At 40.1% G+C, this 20,629-nt stretch overlaps 1 protein-coding gene across 2 annotated transcripts in view; it reads right to left on the bottom strand.

Moving 5' to 3' along the window:
- Positions 1 to 20,629, bottom strand: part of TPD52L1 (TPD52 like 1) — a 60,288-nt gene that overhangs the window by 25,873 nt on the left and 13,786 nt on the right. For both annotated transcript variants that reach the window (XM_055809464.1, XM_055809465.1), the window contains exons 2-3: positions 14,779 to 14,894; positions 7,338 to 7,486 (exon numbers count right to left, since the gene is read on the bottom strand). In XM_055809464.1, coding sequence (XP_055665439.1) covers positions 7,338 to 7,486; positions 14,779 to 14,894 — 265 coding nt within the window. The remainder of the gene's footprint in view (positions 1 to 7,337; positions 7,487 to 14,778; positions 14,895 to 20,629) is intronic.

The following is a 20,629-nucleotide window of genomic DNA, read 5'->3' as shown; positions in this document are numbered from 1 at the left end:
ATTAATTGAAACTGTGCTGGCACAGGGATGGGTACATATGCCTAAATCAGTCAAAGGAAGTATGCCCCAGGTAGTTCCTCTCCTGCAGAGAGAGGAAGGGCAGAGCCGAGGGAACTGAACCTCTGCTGGTCGCAGGGGACCTGCCTGCAGCCAGAAATCCGTGCACAGCACACAGAAGATGACTCTTCAGTAGGCTGGAGAGAGTCATGGGTCAGGAAAGGTGCCAGACAAAGGTGACAAATATTCTGTGCTGTCTTGCACTGTAATCTTCAAAAACATAGGGATACAACTGTGCAAAAGGCACTATTTGTGCATTGCAGCACAGAACTGGGGAAAAACAAGCAGCTGTGGTACAGTTAATCTCCAGATAGAAAAGCACAATATGTTGGCTCAAGCACAGATGAGTTTAAGAGATTCCAGGGTGAAACTTCACAGTTCATCAGACCTTAGACTACGCCTATGACTCTGTTTGTGGGCTCTGTACCGTACACTAGATCAACAAAATTATGCAGATTAAACATATCCCAGTCTCCCTTTTCCTTTCTCCCCCTTCCTTTTTCTTCCTCCTCCATTTCCTTCCTCTCCCTTCCTCCTTTCCTTCTCTTTCCTTTTGCTTCATTTCTGGTTTTCCTTCTCCTTACATTTCTCCCTTCTCTTTCCTTTCTTTCCCTTTCCTTTCTTTCCTTTCCTTCCCTCTCCACTGACCCTTTCCTGGATATTTTTAATCCTGGTCATTTCAGAGATTCCAATGTACACTCAGACCTGGCCTCCCCTCCGCTTCTTAGAGTTAGATATACATACATACAGGTAACTAGAATATAAGTGTACATATTTTCTGGCACCAAATGATAATTACAGTGGGTTCCTCCTGGATAAACTAACACTATATTCATTGATCTGGAGAAGATCACCTGACCTTGCTGGGGAATTCCAATTAGCTGAAGGTTCTGGTGTAAAAAAGAGGACATACATCTTTTAGAAAAGGGACAATCAGAATAGACTCAACTTCTCAAACCTTTCTCCAACCTTATTACTCCAAATTCAAGGCCAGAGATTCATGTGGGAAAGCAGCAAAAAAATTACCTTTGAAGAAGGCATGAACATTGCCTGATCTGACCCAAAGGACTTACAAAGTCAGTGAAAGTGACAGGCTCCCTTTCCTCCCATATAGCACAGGCTCACACATGGGTAATGTGCTTGCTAAAGCCAAACTGCAATTTCTTTACTTAGCTGCTACACTCGCAAATCCAGAGAAGAAAATGTCAAAAGGTGATTACACATTGCAAGGAACAGAAACACCCACATTTCTTCGACTACCACTCATAATAAGTATGTGTGTGGGAACATGGTACACTGAGTTCCTAAAAGTCACAGCAGGACTGTGGTTGTCCACAAATTGTATCTGACTTCCTGAGAAAATTATGAACCTCCAGAACACATTACTATATATTTAAAGTTATACTAATGAAGACTGCAGGTACTGTACATTTTAAGTCTAAAACACATGCAGTGCAACTATTACTTTCTATTTTCTCATCACCTGGCAGAAATGTGAACTGCAAAACATTAAGTTCCCACTGTTTCTGGAAACCCATACAGTTGTCCTCAGGTTCCCTATCAGCAGAACTAAGTTTGCTCACACAGTTTTCAACCAGTAGTCAACTTTATTCTGTCTCTGGAGGGAAAGGCCAAGTCCATGTTTAATGTTCTTGTCCTACATCTCAGGCAAGTATTACATGTAAAAGCAGAGCAATATTGAAAACTTCCTAAGGTGGCCTCAAAAGATAGCCATTCACCTGAGAGAGCCCCAGGCACTGCCTAAGAGACATGTTGTTCGGAGCTAGCACTTACAGTTCTCTTGATTCTGGCCTCTAGTTCACGGGATTTTCCCTTTCTACAACAACTGACAATTTTTGCCTGTGAGGGGAAAAGATGAAAAGTCATTTTGAAACACAGCTTTGTGAGACTCCTATCCTAGATGGCAGTCCTGCACGTGTCCACCTTCCATCACGTCAAAAGCTTCCCAAGCCCCTGGCTGGAATCACTAAGTATATGGGGTTTGAAACATTTAACTTCATTTCACTACTACAGCCCTCAGGGAGAAAATGGGTTCTCTTTAAGTTTTTAACCTTTCTAATAATGTATTGGCCATGGCACAGCTGGTCTGAACGTCTGGAGTAATGTGTTTGGGTATGGTTTTTTGTGGGGGGGGAGGGTTAGTGGCAAAACCAATCATTTTCATCTCCCTTGAAGCTCGCTGGAAGAGCAACAAATTAAAAGCTGAGGTAAAAGCACCAAAAGACAAAGCTGAACATGGTTCCAACATACACGCTTAGCAAAGGTCAAAGTATTTTGTGGATCTATGTCAGTGCTTCATGTAAGGGACTGGTGAGAAGGATAAATTAACCCTTGTAACCTTCTCCATATACAATGCAATGCAATTCTGTAACTGCACTGAAGAATACTATTACTTGGGACTTTGACTGTCTGAAAATAATGAGGCAACAGGACTCTTGGGAAGTTCAACAAAGGGAAATGCAAAGCCCTGCAGTTTGGGTTTAATAACCCCATGCACCAGTAGAGGCTGGGGATCAACCAGAGGGAAAGCAGTCTTGCAGAAAAAGACCTGGGGTCCTGGTACACAACACGATGAACATGAGTCAACAATGTACCCTCACAGCAAAGGTGGCTAACAGTGTCCTGGACTGCATTAGGAAGCGTGATTTCAGTTTGAGGGAGGTGACCCTTCCTTTCTACTCAGCCCTGGTTATAGCCACACATGGAGTGCTGGGTCCTGTTCTGCACTCCTCAGTACAAGGCAGACATGGAAATGCTGGAGCAAGTCCAGTGAAGGGCCATAAAGATGTCTAAGGGATTGGGAGCATTTCTCATATGAGGAAAGGCTGAGAAAGCTGGGACTGGTGAGCCTAGAGAAGAGAAGGCTCATGGGAGGATCTCATCAATGTGTATAAATAACCTGATGAAAGGTAGTAGAGAAGATAGAGGCAAACTGTTCTCAGTGCTACCTAGTGAAAGTACAAGAGGTAATGAGCACAAATTGAATGGAAGAAATATTTAAACAAAAGCAAAAGTTTTTTTTCACAGTAAGGGTAATCAAACATTGGAACAGGCTGCCCACAGAGGCTGTAGAGTCTCCATCCTTGGAGATATTTAAAAGCTGACTGGACATAGTCCTGAGCACCCTTGCTTTAGCTGACTCTGCTCAGGGGAGTTGGACTACACAGTCTCCTGACATTGATATCAACCTCAACTATTCTGTGAATTTGTATAAAACTATGGTAAGAAGGTAGCTTCAGTAAAGATTGACATAATGCACTATGCAGTGAAAATCTGAAGTACAGAAGGCTAGCGAGAGCTGTGGGAATGTTATTGAAACACAACCAAACAGTTTTAACTATGTAAACACACTGGATTCAGGTTACGTAAACCCTTTCCTTTGTAGCAAAATGTTAATTAGAAAAGCTCAATTATGGTCTTTGTAAATATCCCTGTAAAGAGATTTTTAATGATTTTTTAAAGCTAAACTAAATAACCTCAAAAGGCACCAACATTACCCTGCTTCTAGCATCTGCATAAGAATGAATTATCTATGTTTAAATTACAAATAAAAAACTTGCATTGCTAGAAGCTATCTGAATATCCACCCACCCTCTATTCACTTGAAACCTGATCTTTAAAAAGGTGTGGGGGAAAGTCATTCCAGTTGAATGCCTTGCAACCGAGAAAGCAAATTAAACTTGAGGCAATCATTTGCTCTCTAGTTTACTGATATCCCCTGTAGTAGAACCCCCTGCCTTACCTAACACATAGATAATACTAAAAATCATTGCACTGAAGAACAGCCTGGGAAATGAACAAGGAACTTGAAAAATGTATTACAATTCTGGTCATCATAATAAGTGAATGACTTCCAAATTTATTTCATACAAGGTTGAAAAATACAAACAACATTACAGGTTTTCTTTGGAGAAAAACAAAGCTGATTTTAAAAAAAGCTGATTTGATACAAAAAAGGCTGCATATTACTGTTGCAAATATCACTTCTTACTAGAGACAGTCAGAATTGCTTTTGATACCTTAAAGCCTGAATTAATGACAAGGAAACAGACTTTGTACAGATCTGTATGTTGAGCCTGACATAATCTTCAATCTATAGAGGACACCAGCCCATTGACCTCCAACTCCAGCTTTCCTCAGTATGAAAACTATGACTGGGTTTGTGTGGGGTTTTTTCCTTTTTAATCATAGCAATCCTTTAATGACAATTTCTGACGTACACGTCAAGCATGCTCAGGCTAACTCCTAAGTTACCCATAGTCAACTATTTAAAATATAAATGCTTTAAAATAGTCAGAATCTCAACTTAAATTTAGTCATTCCAGATGGCATCCATCCTGTGAGTTAGTCTTAACTAGTGTTCAGATACACTTTACAGAACCATTTCTGAGACAAGTCCACCCCTCTGCCTCTTAAGTCCATTTTAACCCTGCATTCCTAAACAGAAAGCTTTAAAAAAGTTACTAACAAAAGGACAAAAATTTGGCGCTTAGCTGTTCTCCATGGCTTTGAAAAGTTCCCCATTAAAAGAAAAGCGGTTTTAACTTCCAGAAAAGCACAGTAAGTGAAAACCCAGTAAGAACTGAGTGAAAGCAAAATTTGCCTCCTTAAAAACAGGTGATTTTAAAATTTAAAATGACTAATTGTGGATTTAGAAGCCTGAAGTACAGACATGTAAATATTTTGAACTTTTATTTTTTAAAACAGGCTTTTCATCCTTAGTAAATGGCAGAATCTTGGTGAGTAATGCTATCCCATTGCTATTTGGGTGATGCTGGATTACCGTGATTTGTACTACCATCAGCGTACTGGCACGAGTGTCAGCCAGAACTATCCAGTAGTTGGGCCACGGATATTGGGATTTTCAAGGGCATAAATGGACTTCTGCTGCTCAGTTCCACATAACTACTTGTGGAAACTCATCACCTAATGCCTTGTTGTTTCTGAAACTCATCTTAAAAAGTAGCAGCCTACAATACTGATGAAGTCTCCTAAGTTTTTCTATCCTTGTGGAAAATACCAACATTGTGAAGTGAAAATGAAAAGCTCTCTTGGAATTTGCTACCAAATTTCAAGTAAAAATGCAAGTTTTTGTTTCAAAATTTTGCTAGTGTCTCCTAGTAACTCTAGTTCAGGTGTCTTGTGCCCCTCCCCTCTTCTAAAGCTCAGTGTCTCTAGACTATCCTCTCCTAGCACATGCCAAACACCCACACAGCGCTAGCATGGATGCCCCTGTTAATGACATGTCACATGAAATAAGACCCAGCTGAGAAACTGTCCAAAAGAGATAGGAGACATACAAATTACATTTCCTATTAAAGGGTTTATGCCTTATTTGACTTCTCATTAAAATACAAAGAATGATTATTCTAATGTAAAAATGTTTAGCTATTTTTTCCAAATCTCTGTCACGGCCTTGGGTACAACAAGAGGCACTGCAAACTCTTCCCCCACCACTCCTATGAGTTTGACCACCTGAGCTCAATGCTAGCTCTGACACTGCACAACTGTGTAACCTTGGGAAAGACTGTAGTGACAGTGCTGTGCAAGAAGGTTGGGAGAAGCCTTGTTAGGCGCATCTCCCCTTCATGGGGAGCTACACTAAAGCTTAGACTACATTGAAGCCCTTGGTCCTTGCCTGAGTTACGTTACTGGTGTGTCTGTATCTGGCCCAGTACCTCACTGAACTTGACCTACAGATTTGACTTCCTGGCTTGACCTTGGGCCTGGCTCATCACTGCAGACTCAGATCTGAACTCTTGGCTTGACCCTGTTTAGTGTCACTGGACCTGCTCTGCTCTCTGTTCAGGTACTGTGGGACTGCTCCTTCACGGGTGCTGCCCCTGCCCTGCCTGCCTTGCTGTTGACTCCCAGCTCAGGTCTGTTGTGGAGCAACTCACTCCTGCTTCTCCCTAAGTGTTAAATTCAGTTGTCAATTGAAAAGAAAAAAAATAAATAATAAAATAACTTCTCAGACAGCGCTTGACGAAAGGTGGGTGGTTCTTTCTACCAGTGTTGCTATTAATTCAGCCCAACAAGTTTTAGAGGAGTGTGGCATGTTAATGTATGTAAGTATAAAGACCAGTACGAAGTTGAGACCAGCCCCTCAGTAATTATCATGGCTTTCCTGGAGCTTTGGAATTCAGTATTATTCACCATCTCTCTCAGAGACACTCCATCAGAGATACAGAGCAAAAAGTGTTTGAAACTTGCAAGTAACGCTGCCTATCCTGGGTCTGAACATTTTTTGTGGCAGAATCAGGATAGGTCTTATCACTATGTCTGTATGTGTATTTTTAACTCCTTCCTTATGTGAGACAAAAGACTTACACCAGTAGTTCTTGGCAGCAAGCTGCAGCCCAAAAAACGTCCCTCTCCTCCTTTCTCATCCAAGAACTGATGACACCTGGCACTCTCCTAGAAGGCAGTAACCGACTTAGACTACAGACTTCCACAGTACAACCGGTTTGGTTCAAAAAAAAAAACAACCCAACAAGTTAAAGCCATTTCAACAACAGTAGTGCAGTAATGTTTCTTCATATTTATGCATTACCTTTCACACTAGGAACCCAAAGCTGCTTATATATTACACAAGGTGAGTTTCACTGAACTCTTGTGAATCAGTTACACATTCTGCACAGTGGTAAACCAAGGCTGTGAGAGGCTTCAGGGACTTGCCTAAGAACACACTTCTGGAAAATAACAAAAAACCCAACATACGTAGGACTTATGATAACCTCAAAGATGGTGCAGTTACTCCAATTTTTTTTTCTTTTGGACAACCAAAAGCAGGAATTAAGCAGAGTCAAACACCAACTGATTCTGCCAGTATTCTTTATAATTTAGATGATGGTACTAGTTTTTTGAATAGTTGTTAATGTTTTGGTAATTTTATTTTTTTTCATTGTCTCTCTTTGAAGTTGAAAAATACAATATATTGAGATTAAAAAAAGTTCTTTCCTCAGTAAGGACTCTATAAAAATGTCTCATGGGACAGGAAGATAACCTTCTCAGGCAACAGAAGTTTTAGCTGCTGTGATTTTGCAAGAGTGAGGTGAGAGACTGTAGCAAAGCATGTTGCTGCTGTAGAATTTTTTTCAGGTCTCCTTGCTCTGAGAAGCTTGACATGTTTGTCCCTACTATCTACTGCTCCTGGCAGCTGTTTCAATTGCTAAATTTCATAGCAGCACTCATCAAGACAATACCTCCAACACGCTACACAACATATAGGGATAAATTTGTGCAAGGTCTGTACTCACGCAGAGGTTGTCTGCATATCATGCCAGCTTTTGCTAAAGTTCTGCTTCAGTTCATTCATCAGACTTATGCCAAGTTTTTGTTTAATTTCAACCAGGTGCTTTTCTTTGGCTGCTAGCACTTGCCGCAAAGTTGAAATTTCATCCTCTAGCTAAGAGAAACAAAGAGGGAGGAGAAAGGAGAAAAGTGTTAGCCTGTTCTCACAGAATGGTAAACACATACAATGTTAAGAGATTAAATGAATTTCACATAAACTTGCATTTTTTTTAGGTGACTAGAGAGACAGATTCAAGTGCTTGTCGAGATCGCAAAGACATGTTCAGAACAGAACTGACACTACACTAAACTAATGTCTCAAACTGTGTCACCTATGTGCATACACATGACAGAGAATTCTCCAGTAAGGGGGAGACTACTGAACAACTTGATCAAGATCTATCTGCCTCAGGGCATGAGAAGTCTCAAACATCAGCTTTTCATTCACTAGTAAAATGGGAATGGGCAAAACAAGAGAAGTGGATAATTCAGGCAAACATCTCTCTTTGAATGCACAGGCTTTTAACTTTGGTATTTGCAGCTTTTTGTCTTTCTCTCATTAAAAAAAAAAAAAAAGAAGATGTGAATTCTCAGGAGCAGATAAAAAAAATAATCACATGTTAACATATGACTTGAAAGTATCATAAAAGCTATGTCCTTGACACACGAGTTTTATCTATATATTTTAGGCAACTACACATTTCAAAATAGTAACATAAAAATATGCAGCAGATGGACTGTTAACATGAGTGAACAGGTTCCAACCAAAGCAAAGAAGCATTGAGAAGACACAGCTGATCAGTCTTTTCAGAGCTCCTAGTCATCAACCAAACTGCAAATTCAAGTTGTAAAGATGCCATTCAGCCCAAACAGAGGGATACAATTCTCTGGGCAGTGCACATTATTTGAAACATTTAAACCAAGCCAGTGTTCTAACAAGGCATGGGCCAGAGCACTTGACTGAGAGGAGGGACTGCTGAACGAGCCCACCACAGGTGCACAATCCTCCTCCTTGGGCTGCACTCCTGTGAGCACGAGCAGGGGTTTGCTGCCTTCATCCCAAAGCATCCCAGGCAGCACTCAGAGGTATTGAAGCTAACAACGGCAAGTGACACCAGAGCAGCTGCCTTCCACTTCAGGTTTAGAAATTCCCTTACTAACTGTGTTCCTTCCTCCATATGTTGATAGGATAACATATGGTAATGTATCTGATTGCCATATGTTAAGTTCCCTGGAACCACATTCTCCCTATGATTTAACTCCATGGGCTACAGGGAATGAGGCAAGCACCAGCTGAATCAGTTGCTGACCTCCAGAGCTATATTTAGGCTGTCAATACCACCATTATTTTTATTTTACACACTTGTACATTCTTCTTCCCCGTAAAACTGGTTGCAAGCTCACTGTTCTTGGAAAAGTCTCGCCCTTGAATCCCCCAGCTACCAATTTCTCTTTTGTCACTACCTGCTATCTGAATTATTCAAGCAGCTCAGGAATTAAGCAGCAAGACTATGAACACAAAGCAAAATCATGACCTCTGTGGAGCAGATATCAGTATTCACCAACACCTGTGATGCCAACACTTCAGCAGTAAAATACATAACAATCCAAAGTGACTTTATTCCTTCCCGTGTCCTTTATGCTCCATTGCATTCCTAACCTGCAAATGAAATGCTGTCAAGAGGCAGCATAAGTTTCTCTTCTGAGAGGATAACTGGTTAGATGCTTAGAGAAAGTAGAAATCACAAATGTCAGCATTCCTCAGGCAGCAGTTGAGAGAACCCTGCAGTTGTTTCCCACCCGCAGCAAACCCCTGAGTGCACAAGTCTGCCTGAGTAACACTGCTAAAGAACTTAACTTAAACCAATACCAGTATGCTTACATGTACTTAAGAATTAATGCTTTCCATATGGACTAGCACTAGGCTGATCATTAGGTACCTGGATATGTGAACATTCAATGGCTTCTATCAAAATTACTTTCCATCTGTTCTGTTGAATACACACCTAAAGCTGTAAAGCCCTAAGCAAGCATTAACCACATGCTCAATGGCGTATGAACATTTCTGACACTATTAAAAATAATAAATTATTTTTCTTTAGAAATCAGTTTTGAATTGACAAAATCTTCCTCAAGTTCCATCATTTTAATATATTGGCAGACACAAAGCCTCCTTCAAGAGCTCAGATATCAGAGATTGAAGACTGAAGCAGGTAGAAAGGATTAGGGACTTACAGTAGGATCCTGGAAATCATTTAAGGAGGTTATATACCTAACTCCCATGGAAGTCAGGCATCACCTGCTCAGGCATTTTTGAAAAGTCCACTCTTCTAAATGCAGACTCCATTATGAAGCTAGGGTTAAGTCAACAGAAATTCTAGTCTAGTCCTCACGTTTCCCTTCGAAGTGCAACAAAGTCAGAAGAATATAGATGCTTCACAGAGGGACAACATTCCCTTCTCCATATTTGTAGGCTTAAGAACCTGAGTTAATAGCTGGTTTTTCTTTCCTCCATTATTGTGTGGGACATGTAAAAGCAAGGAGAGGAGCTGACCACCTAAGACATTATGATTCCCATGATTAGCTGACATGAATAACATGTAAATCACAGAAAGGTGAGACCCCAGGAAAAAAAGTCCACAATTACAGAAATATCTCCCTGAAACCTGGGACTGACTAATAATATGGAAGAAGGACAGTGAAGTCCAGAACACAAACACAAAAGAGTATTTTCCCTTGTTTTGTCTTTTTTGATTATTTTAGAGCAAATTCTACATTTTACAGTGTTGAACATCCTTTTAAGATGCTGGCATGCCTGAAAAAAACCACCCCGGTAATTTCCAAAATATAACCTTTCCCACTTTTTCCAGTAGACACTCATACAACAGCTCATAAAAAAACAAACCAGAAAGTACTTATTCAGTGAAACTGAGTATTTTGCGTAAACTATTATTAACAAAAAAAATTATGTCAGTTGATATTACCTATATTCTGAGATACACATAGTACTGTGTAAAATGTGAAGGTGAAAAGATTCAGCTGTTGGTTTGAATGATACCGATGAATGGATTGAATGGTAAGCTAAACAGTGGGTTCAGCATTTATTATGCTAGTTTTAAGGACAAGGCAGTAAACGATTAAAATATTAACGTGTCCCAACAGAAAACAGAAGCCAGCATAATTAAATGTATACTTCTAAGTCAGATTAAGCATCCTGTTTCCCTACTACTACATCACCCAAAAGTGCAGTGTCCCAGCCTGGCTGTTTGCACAGCCCTCCTCACACAGGTAAAGGCCATCACAGAAAAATCAAGGGCTATTTTTAAGCTGGATCAGTTCCTAGATCCAGTGCAGAGAGATGCACAAGTACCTGTGTGGGTACAGCATGGAGGGCAGAACAAGTGGCTGGAGACGGAGAAGGCAGCAGTGATCAATTAAAGCAGCACACGCAGTACACCCATAGAGGTCCTGTATTGTACCACAGACATAACATCACTACTGAAAGGAAGGCAAATGTGACTGTTTAGGAGTGAGATGTACCTGAGGGACAGGCTTTGTCAGGTACTGTTTTAAGAAATAAAAAGTGAGTTACGCAAACAGCAGTGTGATAATACGGTGACAAAAACTTGAAAAGGAGTTGGCAGCTACAGCAAAGCCAGCAGAGAAACCAAGGCCACAGTACCCTGACATGGAGGTCTTGGAGCCAGTGCTCTCCCAAGGAACTCCCGCTGCCCCCCACGAGCTGGCACACCCGTCTTTGGATGCACCACCACAACTCACACCTGCACGGCTACGTCACTCTGGCTCACACTGCAGCACCTCCTAGCCACGCTGCCAAAACCAGCCAGGAGGCACGCTGATGAAAACAGCTGGGTTAGAAATTCTGAAAGAGCACTGCCATAAAAACTCTCACATCATGGAGCCGCGGCTTGGAGACACCCTGGATTCTCAGGGCAAGCTCACACACCTCACCACCACACGCACTGCTGCAGCAGCCAGAGTACAGCATGCATCTGCCTGGGTGTGCTAGAACCGAACATCAACTCTCTGCACAGCTATATCCTGTATGAAAAGCTGGAAAACAAGTGACAGACCAAAAACGTAATAAGGAAGCACCAGCTACACCAGTGGTAGGAAAACAACTATGAGAGGGTGAGTGGTAACAGAAAGATCACTTCGTGAGGAAGAAAATAATGTTTTCCTTCATTTCACTGGCTTTCAAAAAAAAAAAAACCAAACCACAAGACTGCATCTCCTCTATACTATTGTTTCACATAATCCTTTTTATGTCAGAAGACACAGTTACAGCAAACACACAGAAAAACTGTCTCTTAATGAAGCCAGTCTATGGGACTCCTAAATTTTGATTAGCTATTGTATTTAGTAACCTAGTGATTATCATTGAATTGTTACCTCTTTTCCAAATTGCTGTGTATTATAACATGTATACTCAAATGTTTAAAGTATTTGTAAGGAAATGTGAGCACCTTACTATGGTAGACTTCAAAAAAAAGTAGTTGTAATCGTAAACAGAATAACAGAGTTGCACAAAACATAACAGGCGCTTAATCTCTGTACCAAATCACATAGCTCAAATTTTACACCTCCAGGCTGAGTACCCGTTGATTTATAAGTTTTTCCTTGGGCGAACAGCACCCAGAGGAATCAGGGACATTCAAATAAAATTAGCCATATTTTGCAGAAAACGGTACTCGCATCTTTCCTCAAATTGAGAATAAACATGCAGTAACATACACAGATGAACTTAGAACCTGTGCATCAGCCAGAAAGCTTGTAGATCAAACCAGATAGCTGCTTCTGTGAAGGTATGCGAGGTGGAAGACAGCAAGGAGTAAAAGACTACTGTGATGGGTGCAATGGAAGGACAACTGAAGCAATGAGTGAGATAGCTCAAAACCTCAGCCCCCATCATGATTCAAGAGTCATTGTATCATGCTCCTCACGCTGGGGGGAGCAGGAAATAAAAATCCGTTCTGCTCACAAGTTTCTGGCCTCATGTAAAGTTTTACAATTTTCTGCTATTATTCTGAAATGTCAGGCTGACCTCTGTTAATTCAAATGACTTAGAAGTTTTTGTAAGGGTTACTCATTTTACTCACACTGTAGAAATTCCAAGGGCTGATTAGTCAGAGCCCTGCCGTGTTAGCCAGACTACCAATACAAGAACAGACTTAGTCCACGCTCTGAAAAGTCTCCAGTACGAGACTACCAGCAGCAGAATAGGAAAAGAGGATACAAAAAATGTGTCAGAAATACAGCAATGTTAGTTCCCCTCCTAATGTCAGGGAGGGAAGGGGAAGAAGACAATAGAGATGGAACATAATTTTTTTCTGTTTAAATACATGCACAACAGGTGCTCGTAACACCTCCCCATTATATGAACTATTAAGTGATTGCAGCATTAAGGAAGATCTGAACCTTTCAGAATAATAAGAAAGGTGTTTGTTCCTACAGGCTCAAACAGGTATTACCTAACACATAAGGACATGAAAGAAAACTAAACTACCACCGGTGGAGCAGAGAGGGATTGAAAGTAAAGACTAATAGCTTTTCAAAAGGAAACATTAGCCAATTCCCACAGAGGTTTCTTTCTGAAGGAGTCAGGGTCTTATATATTTTTCACACTCTTTTCCAAGAATTACAAGCCTCAATTAAGTTTAGACTTTGTTCACTCTAAATTCAAGTTACCAAACTGTTCTTAGCATGATTACCAGTTTTATTTTGTTTTTAAGCATAAACTGTGTTCCAGTAAACTGCTGCAAGCAATTAAAAAAATAATTTCTAGGTCAGCCAAGCTCATAATATTTGAGAGGCAATCTCTCACTTGTGTGTTGGTACATGAATTAAAGGGCTTCTACCATGAACCAAAGAACTCTCTGCTCCCACAGGAATCAGCAAGCAGAAAGGATGCCCAGAACCACTTGAGATTAATTCTCTTGACAAAGGCGTATCATCAGCAGGTCGTTGCAGGACATTCTTTTTTTCCTTCCTTGTTTTCATCTACCTCTCAAGTCCCTTTCACCAGAAAACAGCAGAGAATCACAGAATGGCTGAAGTTGGAACAGACCTCTGGAGGTCATCTGGTTCAACCACCCTGCCCAAGCAGGGCCATGTGGAGCCAGCTGCAGAGGACTGTGCCCAGACAGCTTTTGACTGTTTCCAAGGATGGACACTCCACAACCTCTCTGGGCAACCTGCACCAGTGATCAGTCACACACACAGTAAAAATGTGTGTCCTAATGTTCAGAAGGATCCTACTGTGTTTCAGTGTGTGTCCCACTGTCTCTGGTACAGATAAAAATCCAGTAAAGAACATCCCAACTCCTACCTCATTGCTATGTGATGAATGGAACATGTCAAGTTTCAGCTTCCTTATTATTATTCACAGATGTGACAGGATCAGCAAAGTAGTAAAAGTTAACTAGCAACTCAGGAACACAAGGCTTGATAAAACATTAAAGCAAAAAAATAATCTTGGGGTTTGTTTCACTAGAAAATCCTAAATCGGCATGGAAGGCAAATGACCTGACTGTCATTAAGAATGTGACTTCTTACAGTATTTAATATTACAACTTAATATTAATTTAAATATTTCTGTTGTATTCATTATTTCAATTAAGACAAAAACAATTCCCCACCTTCGTACAGCTGTGATTTCTGTTACCTGTGTTGTATTTAAAATAGGTAAATCCTCACTCTTCCCCATTCTCTCATTTTCCATTTTGGAATTTCACTTCTGTTTCTGTGGCATTCAGCAGCAGTAATCAAAACTGAATACACTCTCCCATTGTAGACCAATCTAGATAGTGCCTTTATTCTTTTTAATAAAACTATTGCATGGTTCACACCTTTTTCCTCCCATCTCCTTGTTATTAAGTAGTATTTTTAAACCTTCACAGTATCATGACATCTCCTGAAGTTCTTTAATTAAGCAAATAAATGTAAACCAAAAATATAACCCTTTCCAAACACATCAGTGCCAAAGGAAACAAAAATTTGGTGAAATTACTGTGGTCATCATCATCACTCTCTTCTATAACCAGCAGCAGCAGCTTTTCCTGAGCACCAGAAAAAGAATCTTTTCCACATCACAAGCACTGAAACAAGACCACCACAGACCTCATAAGAACAGCACCTTTCATTCTTTATAAAGGAAGGTTTATAAGTAAAGATGTCTTGACTAAAATGGTAAGGTATATTTAACTTCCTCTTTACAATCGTCAAGTAGAAGACACACAATCTTCAAAATATATCTAAGGAAATTAACCGCTTCACATTACTGTAGTCTTGAATAGTTTCACTAAAATGTGTAGTACTTCATCCTACAATTAATGTTTTCCGGTTTAAGGAAGCAGAAACAGTAACACAGAAATTCAAATTCATTACCTTGGCTAGCTCAATCTTTAATTCTTCTTTTTCTTCTTCAGAAATCATATTGGTGAAATCAACATCAGTGACTACATCTTCATCTGCTTCATGCAAAGACTGGGTTTCCAACAGGCCTTAAAGTAAAGAGGTAAAAGGTCAAGACAATCATTATCAATTATTTCAGCTATAATATTGACCTCCCCGAAAATTAAGAAAGATATAATATTCACACACCATGAAAAAAACAAAGTAAACCAAAACTTTTTCCTGCTAAAGACGATTTGGATTCCGCTCCTTTTTGCTTCTGAAAAGCTATTAAAAGTATCAGTTGGTAAAGTCTGCACAGAAGCAATTTCGTATGCGAAAGCACCACTCATTCCCAGAAAGCAATCACCCTGGACCTCATTAGTCCCTGACAAAACATGTCCCTGCTCCTTTGCTCTAAAAGTACCTCTGCAGCAACTTGAGAACCTTACAGATGTACATAGTTTGCAGAAACAAATGCCATACCTACCATTTGAATTTTCTAAATGCTAGAGAGCAGCATACCTTCATCACTTAATCTAAACCTGTGAAGGGTGCACAATTATACCGGACCTCCAGTTACTTTCTTCTTCTGCTTGTCCAAGATCAGGATCGGTATGCATTATAACCAAGATAAGCACATACACAAATGTTTGTGAGACCTGGGCCTTCCTGGTATGATATATACAGAGACAACAAAATACATCCTATCAATAACAGAAAACATTCTCACTCCTTTAGAACTTGTTTTAAAGTTCTCAATCTGTTTCTGTTGGGGAAGAAAATACTTCTCCAGGCTATATCTGGGACAACACTTTTGTCTGGATTTCAGGCAGGGTAACCACCCATCTCAGCTGACTCCTGACATCTGCATAGCGATTAATACAGAAGAGAACAATGTCTTTCCCAGGTCCAGAGAGGCCTGTATTCTCTATTACAAATAGATTAGAATTTAAGTTTTGGTAGTAGGGAATAGAGGTTACAAGCAGCATGTCTGGAGTATTCAACAACTTGAAATTGAATATATTTTCATGCAGAAAGCAAAACTTTCTGTCATTTCTTCTACCTAGAGCCCCCCCAGTGTACCTGGATTTTCTCCATTTCCCAGAACAGAACTGATTTGATTCATACCATCAACTTCACTGCAGAGCACAACATGGTGAACTCAGCCTTGTTAATTACAACCTTCCCTGAGTGAGAAAATAAAGAGCAGCAGCACAGGTGCTGAACCCCTGCCCGGCATCACACACAAGAATAGAGCACCACCTTTAAGCACAAAACCTTTTATAAAAATTGAAAGCCTACAGAATTAGTTGATACCTTAGCTATTACCCAAGAAGCAGCTTGCCAGGAAAACCTAGATTGCTGAAGTCACAACAAAAGAAAAGCACATTTATTCAGTAGGAATACTCCCAAATCACCTTTATTAACACCCCTCCATCTCTAAACACAATTGTTGTTTGGTATTTGTTTGAGGATTAATAGTGTTGCTATGGGAATCAGGCTAAACTTAGTCCTCACAGTCTAGAAAACAGTTTCTTTTTTCATGGATGGAGGAGCAGAAGTACAAGGCAGATGGAAATACTGCGAAGAATCTCAGGGGCAACAGGGTTAGGTCTTAAAGAAAGTCTTGGGGTAATGTGGGATAAGGCTATCTTGAAGCAACTGGTACTTCAGCTAAAAAGAAGACAGACCTGTGCTCAAGGCAGAACATTAGTTTAGGATTATTCGCTAGGCAGAAGTGCTAGACAATGGTCAAATAAAAATGGAAGCCAACACGGGCCCAAATCACCAAAGACAACTGAGTAACACTTAAAAGACCCAATGGTCAAGTTCAAACTTCAGGACTGAACTGTAATTACAAACCATTCCAAAATAGCACATGCATGCCAATCTTCTGCATGATCCTCTGCAACCTCAGTCAGTGTCAGTACCAATTCTCATCTTTGCTTCTTGGCTAAGTCCTCTAAAATCTAGTCTGATCCTCCAGTCTCCACTTTCTTGCTCAAGCCACAGCCAGAGTCACTGGTCACTGTCCCTCTGCAAAGGCTTCACTTCAGTCACATCACAGTTCCAGTTTGAACATCTCTCCACCATACTGCTGGCTGCAGTCATCCTTCAGTCAGTCTCAGTTCTGAAACTTCCTCACATGAGCCCTATCACGAGCAACCTCCTCTCTCACGCTTCCCTTGCTGTTCTCAGCCTCTGTCTTTCTTCCACAACCCTTGTTTTTTCCAGCCACACCTAGTAGCTCTCTGTCCTAGACTTGAGCTTCTGCTGCCATTCTGCTCTGTTGAAGATAGCTTCATCGGTATCCTCTCACCACCACTGACCACTTCAGTCCTGGGCCAGGTCTATCAGCATAGATAGGATGCTTCAGTTCCAGTGCTAAGTCATCTGAACTTCTCAAGTCTCTCTTCCCCATGCAAACAACAGAAACTAATTTCTTGATTCTGACCTGAACCAGTGTCTGGGGCTACCCTCAGTGTCTGGGGCTACCCTCACAGACCACGTCTCTAATTTGCTTTAGTCTTCAGCTCAGAAAAGGGAGGAATAAAAAACTGAATACATTAGGAAGAAGACAGGCTTTTTGACGCAGAAGAGATCTCAACTCTTTCCATCTATTGAAAATGTAAACAAAAAACTGTCCCTGTGATCTATACCCTAAATAATTTACCATCCACAATTTCAAGCAACTGTGCAGCAAAGTATGCAGGCAAAGTTCCCAAGACTTTGTTGTTCTTAGTCTTTTTTTTTTTTTTAATGTGTCTGTCCCCATTTCCCTTCAAACCACCAGAGTTCTCTATTAGATTTCAAACAGAGTAAAAGGTCTCTTAAAACAAGTTTAATGAAAACAGTCAGTTGTTAGAGAAGATTTAAAGTGATTTCATAGACAGAATGCTAGATGAGCTAGCTCATCCTTGTACAAGGTATGAAAGAAACCAAATAGGGAAGAAGAATAATTCAGAAAATCTGTTCTACAACAGGCAAAAAAAGTTCAAGTTCGTCCTTCTGGGTACCAGCGCATCCATTGTACCAAAGCACACCTTCTGGGAGGTTCCCACAGCACCTTACCCAGGAAGAGTTCAGCACAACCTCAGGAGGAACTGTAATATTAACTTGATTCAAGGAAGTCAGCCAACCACAAGACACAAAACCATAAGAAATTAGGCTATCAGCATTTTCCTACTCCTAAGACAACTTGTTAGTTTTGCAGTCTCCAAGGAGAACAGGAACCTGCAGCAAAATTCACTCCAACATACATAAGAATTGGTAACGATTTTGGTAGCAAAACATCTCCTGTTGATAGTATTGCTGACCCCAAAATATTCTCCCACCTTCTACTCCACGCAGGAAGCACTGCCTCCTCCCAACCTTCCCTGTAAGGTCCTTTCAACTAGGCAGCCTGGGAAATGTACCTTTCAGACATTGGTTATATATGCACAAAGTACAGAAGCATAATAGCATACAAGAGCTCAGTGGGATTGTTGGTATGTCTTGAATTAACCACATGAGTAATTCTTTAAGAATCAAGGAACAAGGTAGGATCCTATTTACTGTGTTTAATCTAGCTACACATTTTGTTAAACACACTTGTTGCTAGCTAGGGCCTGGCGGCCGGAAGATCTCGCGCTGTACGGAAACACAGGGCCCCCCTCCAGGTAGCCAACAGCTTTTAGTTTATGATGTGAGCAGACGGAAGTGACATTGTAAACCTAGGCTATATAGTGTCGCGTTGTTCAGCAATAAACACCATTTGCCATCCACCACATTGGTGTCTGTGAGCTAATGGACCGTGCGGCCAGGGGTCGGCCGCCGTGCCGCTCCTGAACCAGGTCACAGCGTGCCCGTGAAGGCAACACACACTTAATGTAATAATTCATGGAAACACACACAATGATAAGTTGACTCAGCTAAATGGTTAGACCCGAGACCTAGAATCTACGTATTTCTCTATATTACACAGAACAGCACCAGATTCAGGCACCTAAAAGGCAGAATTTTACAGTAACACTGCGTTTTTATACTTTACCATGTACATTCAATTCCAACAACTACGTACTTCACCCAGGAAAAAAAGAAACCTGGACTTCAGCAATGCAGACATTCATTTGTGTGCATGTACAGACACACAGTTTATACCTGCAGTTCCTGGAGCTGAGCATGTAACAACAGCTCTTCCTCTTGGTTGCACACTTTCTCCTTTAGGACTGAACGAACTTAACTGGTTTCCCATTCACCTGGAATGAAATGTATCTACATACTATATACCTACATAGATAACTATATATCTACACATGGTCATAATCTACCCATAATTATATAAATAACCTGTAACTTCTGACAGGAACTAAATGTCATTTTGATCAGATGTCCAAGGCAAATCTTTCAATTGGAATATGAGAGCACCTCAGTTTCCACTGGCTCACCTCTAGGCAAACCCCATCTTTTCCTTTAAATATAGGCTATCTTAAATAATAGTATTCAAATAACCATTAGCTGCTCATTAAAATCTGCTTGTTGGGAGGTCACGAATCTGGTCAAGTAACATTTCAAGGCTCTGTTTTCCCAATAGCTTACTGAAAATATAGGGAAGCTATAAAATTAATTTAAACCATTCTTTCTCCTAACTTAGAGAATTAGGGAAAATATTTATTACTTACTAACTCTTAGTTGAGGCTCCTTCTGACAAAATATAGGGAGCATAAAATTTCAACGTGAAACATGTATGGTTTTATACAACCTTATATTCCTACAATGTATTCCACTAAGAATATACTCATGTGTAACTCATTTATCGTCCACAAACAGGCATAGTGATTGTTTGGACACATAATACTTCAAAAGAAAAAACAAAAGCCCCCATAAAGTATGGAAAAGCATATAGGAGGTATAAATTAGTGCAAAGAGCTGTTTGGCTTTTACTTTAAAGAAAGTTTTAGTATAATTAGATAAAATATGCAGGAAACTTTAGAAGTATGGGATTATCAGTAATTTGGAACTGCAAGTCATACACAAGGATCTGACGCAAAACAACTGAGCAGACAATTCTTTGTATTAGGATACTTATACAGAAAAAGTAGGAGGTGGATAGCTGGGGGAACACATTTAACACAATCTTCTGAAACAGTCAAATGACAAGATAATACAACAACTGTACAAAGAGTTACAGTATGCTGAAACACTTCACAGGCATTTTTGATTTTTTTCCCAAAGTTCATGGCTGCGGCTAAGACTAGTAACCCAAATTCTACATTATGTTGTTAAATCTAATTTAAAGCAAGAAACTGTTTCAGCATTGATCTGTACCTGTGCATATGTTTGTTACTGGAATTGTAGCGACAACAAATAAAATAAGCCACTTAGAAACTACAGAATCTGTAACTGTTCCACAAAATCTAAATTAACCAAACAATACAATGATAAAATTCAAGCTGTAATTTCAGACTCATTCAGGTATCTGAAGATCAACTGGATGAAGTTGTTCTAATTAATGTTTTTTATGCATTTCCTCCATATTCATCTCAGAGCCACGTTCTAGTCTTGTATCAGGTTAATTCTTCCATGTTGACCGTGTTAAGAAAAAAAAAAAAACACAAAACAAAAAACCTAACAAAAAAAAAAGCCCACACTATTGGTAGTGATATCTGTTGAATTAACCACAATGACAGCAAAATTAAAGGCAAGAACACAAAATTTCTGCTCATGTACATTTTCTGACATTCATTTCAGGAAAATATGATGATCCTTTATTCTAACAAAACACTGAAGAATTGAAGCTCTTTTACTGCTCTATTTTTTTGTTTTTCAACCAACTAAAAATAGCGTACCTACCTTGTTATCT

The sequence above is a fragment of the Falco peregrinus genome, chromosome 7 (assembly GCF_023634155.1).
Source record: "Falco peregrinus isolate bFalPer1 chromosome 7, bFalPer1.pri, whole genome shotgun sequence".
Classification (NCBI taxonomy): domain Eukaryota; kingdom Metazoa; phylum Chordata; class Aves; order Falconiformes; family Falconidae; genus Falco; species Falco peregrinus.
This window is presented reverse-complemented; position numbering and strand designations above follow the sequence as displayed.